The sequence below is a fragment of the Arctopsyche grandis genome, chromosome 6, assembly GCF_051622035.1.
Source record: "Arctopsyche grandis isolate Sample6627 chromosome 6, ASM5162203v2, whole genome shotgun sequence".
Taxonomy (NCBI): domain Eukaryota; kingdom Metazoa; phylum Arthropoda; class Insecta; order Trichoptera; family Hydropsychidae; genus Arctopsyche; species Arctopsyche grandis.
In genome coordinates, this window is record NC_135360.1 from 13,740,029 (window position 1) to 13,747,530 (window position 7,502).

The window sequence follows — 7,502 nt, forward strand, 5'->3', positions numbered from 1 at the left end:
GTTATATATATATATATATATATATTGTATTTCATGGACTTGCGCAAACAGTTGTACACGTGTTTTATATAATATATTAAAATAGCGCTTTATGTAATTTTTGACTGCACATTAAATTTTTGTTTTTGTAAAGTTATAGTGAGTGTTTGTAATAAAATACTGGAAAGTATTGTGAAACGTTTGTAATTTAAACATTCTTGTAAATATTTTTCTTTTATTTTATGTATTATCTGTATGTTGAAAGTTATCCAAAAAGCTCGAAAAACGTTTTACATGTTTGACACTGTATAAAACTATTATACAATATGTAATACGATACATATTTGTTTTTAAGCATGTATGCAAACTCTTAAGTTATGTTTTTGTAGCATACTCTATAAGCTTAAATTGTTAAACTAATAGCATAAACGAAAGGTCCGCTCAAGCCCATTAATTTAAAATTGAGCGTTAGAATTCTTGTCGAGAACAAAAGTTTATACATATTTTAAAATCGTATTTCACTAGTTTTTTAAAGAATATTGGCCAGCTTATTTAATACTGACAATTATCTAAAAATACATATACATATGTTTAAATGGAATCTTTACCGTGTTTAACACAACATGTGTATTTACATCGCAGATCAATTCCACTCCACACTATTTCGTTCGTCGACTGTATGTATAATATTTTGACATTGACTAATAATATTGATAAAATGATATTCAACAGGTAATTGTGATCCACATTTTCCATTTTGAAATGACATATGACTAGCTAAGGTAACGCAATGAATTCTTTCACATTTAATTTTTAAGCATACTTATAAGTTGTATTCAGGTGGCATTTATTGTAATTACTTGTGTCAGAGAAATAATTCAATGGCTCCTTCACTTTACCAAAGATAAAGTTAGACAATCCGAAAAATCATTCATATAAAAACCAATTTTGTAGTTTTTCAACATTTTCAAATTTTCATGTGTATATTCTAAAGTCCTCGATGTACGCATACATTTGTATGTTATAATCACTTTATACACGTAATATTGTATATATAATCACGCAAGCAGTATATAATTTACATCAAATGTGATTAATCCGCTAATTATGTATTACTTGACATGTCTCGAACAATAAGTTATTTTGGTATTTTGCGTATTTTCAACGTCTAAATCGCCTCTGAAAACATCTTGAACTTGTTCGTTTTTTTTTCGACTCACTATGGTCGAAGATTCGAATTCGATAACCCCTTTTACATGCGAATAATTTTATTTCTTTGATTAAACAAGAAAAAACTTCTAACTTTTTCCAGTTTTAAAATGATGTTTGACGAAAAGATTGTTTGCCAACACTCCCAACTAGTCTAATGTACTCAAATCATGAGATTTCAGTTCCGAATATTATTTCAAATTTATTTATATCTTTATATATATAATTATGAATTAATCACATTTCCTATTAATATATGTATGTATACATTAGTGTATATTTTTGTCCCAGTATGGAATGAGTGAACACGATACTATAACTTAAAGGCGTTGTCTTGTAAAAAGAATTTGCCGCCTTTATTGTAGATTTTTTTTTACATAGAAAATTTGCTTAGAGTGATGGGTGAGTATATTATTAAAATATTGATATATTGTATGTAATATATAATATATCTTGAAAATTGAATTGCTGTAAAATAACTAAATTGAAACACACCAGTTGCCAATAAAAATTGTGCTTTTATTTGAAGTTTATTAATTTCACATTTCCTTTGTTTTTTTGTTTTTTTTTTTTGGTAACATTTATTTCCTTATATCCTTACCTTAATCTTGTTATCTTTCTACCAAAAATACAAAAATATATTGACTTTTCAAAAATAAATGTATTTACATTTTTAAGTAAAAATCTCTCGAAAGTATTCTTACTTAAATACATCTTCAAGATGTTTATAACTAGGTTAATAAAAAATATATATATTTATCAATCTCAAAACCAAAATATCCTTTAAAAAAATGCAGTGTAGCCAGAGAAATGTTATAATAATAGAAGTGACGATTGTCCACAGACAATCCTAAATAATTTTAGCATCAGTCGTATTTGATGCTTGGTGGTCGACGTATGTCTGATAAAAACTTCTCTGGGCATATGTATTGTTAAAAATTGCACGATACATTCAAAAACACAATAAACAACATGGGATACATTTTTATAAGTAAATTGATCATTTAAGTAACATATTATTCAATTAACATCGTATATGAAAGTTTTCATGAAAGTGTCGGCATTCGGCAATACCATACGTATACGCGTACAATATTGCGTAGTTATGGAAACGGTACGCGTGTATTGAAACAAGAAATGTATTCGAAAGGGCGCTTCTATTATTATAACATTTCTCTGAGTGTAGCAGTCTATGAATATTAAGTTACAAACTGTTTAAATGCACTATTAAATTGACTGAATATCTAAGAATTAACATTTTCAAATTGAAAATCAATTTAAGCAATTTTGTTATATTTGTTTCATAATAAAGAGCTGTACGAAAACAAACAAATTTGCAGCAAACCCACAGGCTCGGAGATTGCTGTTAATCTGTAAAATAATTTATTGGGTCGGAGAAAATTCAGTTGGTTCTAAAATACGGCAGTGCATTTCACGAATTAATGGCACAGTATACGCAACACATTCATCCCAGCCAGGAGAACGCCATGTGTTTTCGCGAGTTTCCTTTCTCGATTGTAGATCTTTATAGCCTAAAAAAAGCAACATATACATACGCACGTACATTTTTGTTTTAAAAAACTAATATATGTATGCTGTTATACTTACACCAGATATGGTGAACATTGTAAAGCCTCCCTATTTGCGAAAAGTATCCAGCGAAAGCCTCATTCCTATTTCTTCTATAGCTAATAGCTCGAGCCCAGTTGTTGCCCCATTCAATCATAGTTCCTGGTTTTAAGCTAAAAAATATTAAAACAAGTTTTTAAATGTACTTGATCTGGATTAAATTATGAAACAACTAAATCTTGTCTCCAATACCTATATGATCTTATTTCGTAAATGTTTCCTCCAGTTCTTGGTTCAGCTCCTGGCCAGTAACTGAAAGCCAACAAATATTGTAAATGACGGGATCTCAAGAAGTTGCCTCTTTCCTTTTCCAGCTTTACGTAATCCTGAAACATTTTGTACATATTGAATGTAGTTTATTTTAATATTTTTTTGATATATGTATATATATATATATATTTTATTGAAAAATACAAACAGCATCATTCTTCAATTCACGTTTGTTTTCGTCGACTTTTTCGAAACCACCAGTGTATCTCCATAAATGTAACGCTTGATCCATATCGCCCACCGACACCGTCCACGAACCCATTAATTCGCAACATAAGTCAGCTTTCTTAGAATGAATAATATCTACTGATGTTTTGCTGTAAAACAATTATTTTAATACAATACAAATGTACTATACATATGTACATGCATAAATAAAATTTTATTTCATCATTTCTTCTTACTAATTTTTCAAATATTTTTCAGTAGAATCTGTTCGAATGTTATGAGTGTGCAACGAATATATGACTTCTTTATCACTCAGCATTCGACTGTGTGACTCCTTTGTGGGTTCTATTTTTCGTACTAAAAGTTTTGAAAGCCATCCTTCTCCACCTTCAGCATTTAATACTGAACTTCCTGATAAAGATCTAAAAGAATAATGTTATTATGTAATCTGAGGGTTTCTATGGGTCGGCCTAGCTCACTGTTGGGTCAATTAAATCAAATGGAAACATGAAATGAAGTTTTTTAATGAAAATTAATACAATATATAAACTTCGTTTTTTCCAATGCAACTAACCCACATCGAAAAAAATGCTGTTACATTGAACTATACATCATCATTTACAGCCATTCATCATCTACTGCTGGATGAAGGCTTCTCGAAAACGCTTCTATTCGTCTCTGTTTTGCGCAACTCTCATCCATCTCACCCCAAACATTTTTCTAATTTCATTCACCCATCTTCCTTGCGGCCTTCTTTTCACCATTTCACATTCTCTCGGGTACCATTACAGCACCCTTGTCATACTTCTAACACACATAAATTCATTTCCACGCTTCGTAAACTCATTTCCAAGCATGTGTTTGGGTCCCCGAAATGAGCCTTTACTACCAAAATTTACAACTTACAAATTATCATCATTGTTCATAATACGTTCAAAAGCCAAGAATAAATGAAATTAATACCTATTTTACATAGTATTTTAAAATAGTATCTATTGTATTCCAAAAATTGTTAGTGTTTCATGTACATATAGTAAATAAATAAAAATATATGGTTTTTTAACATCCTAATGAAAAACCATACACTGAAAAGCGTGGTAAAAAACGATGATAACATCTGTTTTACTGAAGTGGAGATGTCAAATTTCAAATGCGCCTGAGGCCCTCCATTTACTTGATATTTAAAAAGATGCAGATGTGGATTAGATCCATTTTTTGCAGAAGTATTTTTATTACATAAATAAAAAATAATATTGTAAGGTGGGAACACAGGAGAAGAGGATCCTCTGGCTAAGTGCATTCAGGGGAAGACAATTGATACCTCTGGATTAGGCCGAACGGTACTTGGTAAGTACCTTCTATGTAGAATCTGTGACGATAGTGTGAGACTGTAAAGCTGTACGTGCCTAGACAATGGATGAATAAATGGATCGGGGATGCTGTGGTGAGCAATTTTTCCTTTACAAGGAGGTACACTTGGTACAGCGAGTATTCTGGAACGAACGCTGGCTGCGCATGGACCTCCTGAATCATTCAATAAATGCTTTGAAGCAAATTTGGCCTTTCATTAGGATCCTCAAACCACCCCTACGCAGCACTATATTTTTTGTTATTATTACTAGACAACAGAGGGTAATTAGAGCAATCAGCTTTTGGGACACTGATGTTGAGTATGGAACAGAGAGTGAATACGAAATCGACAGCGAATTGGAGTCTGATAGCGATAGCGATCACGACGAAAATGTCGCTCCTTCTAATATTTGTCAAACCGTAATGTCTTCTGTTGTACCTTCAACTTCTTCAAACGGGTCAACCAGCCAGCCTTCTACATCAAGAACATGGTCGAATACAGCTATGCGGCGTCAGGAGATTCCTTTTACGGGGAGGCCAGGGATTAAAGTTGCTATTCAGGGAAACGAACCCATAGATTTTTTAAATTTATTATTAGATCAGGAATTTTATAATCTCGTGATTGAACAAAGCAATTTATATGCAGTAGAAATATTAACTAGATCGAATTGTGAGCATAGCCGTATAGCACGCTGGAAAGATATAACAGTCGACGAATTTAAAATTTGGCTAGGACTTTTGCTGCACATGTTGACCATACGATTGAATCGTCAAAGTGATTATTGGAAAAAACATTATTTATTCAATCTCACCACATTCTCCCAATTTATGTCTCGTGATAGATTTTTTTTGATTCAGAGGGATTTGTTAAAACATAAATTAAAGTATTTTATTATTTTTAAATATCGTAATATTATTTGCTATTTCTACGAACAAAAAATTACGAAAATAATGAATAAATATAGGTACTGTATAGCGTGCTTTATGCAAGATGCAGGTAGACGCCCCTTCCAAGAACCTCCACACTGTCAAAACATTTGTGAGACAGGGCTATTTTATAAAATATCAGCATAGCATGGATTCTAGCTCAGCATTGAAAGTGTTAACTGTCAACTTAGTAGAAAACTTTTTTTTGCTCTTACCTTCAGCACTGTTGGAACGTGTATTGTAATTTGACATTACCCTAATAAGTATCCATCGTATAATTATTACACAATTATTTTTGTTACATAAAAACACTGGGTTAAACAATTCAACATACGTACATATATATATATTGTATTTCTAAAAAATTACAGCTTATTTTTCCAATATCTAACTTTGACCTAAATCAAAACTTTCAATGAACCTTACGGCAGTATCAATAATTGATAACTTTAGTCGATGCTATAGCTTGTGAAACGAAAATTGAATTAGTTACACTTTGAAAATTTATTCTTATTGTTGTCATTCATTCGTGGCTGAGAGAAAATCGAAGACTACCAACGATTTAATTTTCAAAAGTCTTGCCTAAATGAGATCCACATCGAATTAGTCTCAAACATAAACGAAGAAATTAATTTGAAATTTCATAAAAAAAATGAGGTATGAATTATATTGGAAAATGAGTCGATTACCATAACTGTATTTTACATAAGAAAATCTACATATGTACGGTATCCTAGTTAACGCAAATTAGCGGGGATAAATACGATAAGATAAAAGCGAAAATGTTTTTTATCCTGAAAATCAACGTGAAGGTCATATAAAAGACAAAGGCGACATGTGAAAAATGCGAGTTTTTCACGACATCGCATACGTACGAGTCCATACTACGACCATACTGATTATGAATATGCTATTTTAAGAGTGGCAAAACAAGTGCGGGTGTCGCCACTCGCCACTCTGCTCTTGCAACTAAATATAGAAAGTGGGAGCGGGGAAACAGCTGAGGGGAGGGGCATACCTGTTGGGGGCCACCAGAAGGGGGCGCAGTCGCAGCAGGGGACTCACGCGGGACATTTTTACACGAGACCGGCTCTACACGATCTGCACACAACCGCACTCTGCGAACGACTGTCACTGTCACCACTTTATCACCTGAACACACACACACTGTTATACAAAACATACATATACTACATATATCACACACGCCACACATGCTTAGTAAAGCTACATTTTCCTTTGCAAAATGACCTCAATCTTATAGTTCATAGCCTTTCAGACTCGCAATGATTAACAGGTCCTTTTTACGTGTAAAATTAGCGTAAGCACTAGTTGTTGGCCATTCTATAGTTGGCCACTTGGATTAAATGCCGATTCATAACACATGAATCAATACATTACTACATCTATTAGTATGTAATGTACAGGAGCATAATTTAAATCAGATAAGGTACTCGGGTAATTTTTAACTTTAAAATCCCGACTATTCCAAATGTTTGTCCAACACTCGAGGCCAACCCTTTTCAGGCGGGGACCTGGTTGCAAAAAATATGTGGACTACAAAAAATCTGAATGATAGATGACATTAATGTAATATAAAATAAAAATGTATTCGAGAAGACTTATTTTTCGTTAGAATTTGTACAATATTTTGTTAGACTCGTCATAAAAAGCCATTAAATAAAAAGCAGTATATTTTTTGAAAGAAGAAGCAAGCGAGACGACTCTCATCTTCAGACCTCAGGTAATTCAGATGGTAAGTCTATATGTATATAAACCTTGTAAAAACAAAGAAAGACATCAAAAAATCTCTTATATATTGAACTATAAAAAATAATCGTAATATTTTAAAATAAAATCATTGAAGTGAAATTAAAAACAGGCAAATTTGAAAATATGGGACTGCTGTCTTACATTTTTGTGATTTTTATTGCTGATCTAAATGCTTCTAATTTTGGTATCTTATTAAC

At 32.0% G+C, this 7,502-nt stretch overlaps 1 protein-coding gene across 1 annotated transcript; it reads right to left on the minus strand.

Annotated features, from left to right (window-relative positions):
- Nucleotides 1-1,674: 1,674 nt before the first annotated feature.
- Nipsnap (protein nipsnap) lies at nucleotides 1,675-6,862 on the minus strand. The gene is made up of 6 exons (XM_077432088.1): nucleotides 6,551-6,862; nucleotides 3,492-3,677; nucleotides 3,236-3,404; nucleotides 3,010-3,143; nucleotides 2,797-2,930; nucleotides 1,675-2,720 (listed from the first exon to the last, which is right to left on the minus strand). The coding sequence occupies exons 1-6, from the start codon at nucleotides 6,604-6,606 to the stop codon at nucleotides 2,572-2,574; spliced, it is 828 nt and encodes a 275-aa protein (XP_077288214.1). The 5' UTR covers nucleotides 6,607-6,862; the 3' UTR covers nucleotides 1,675-2,571.
- Between the last annotated feature and the right edge of the window lie 640 nt (nucleotides 6,863-7,502).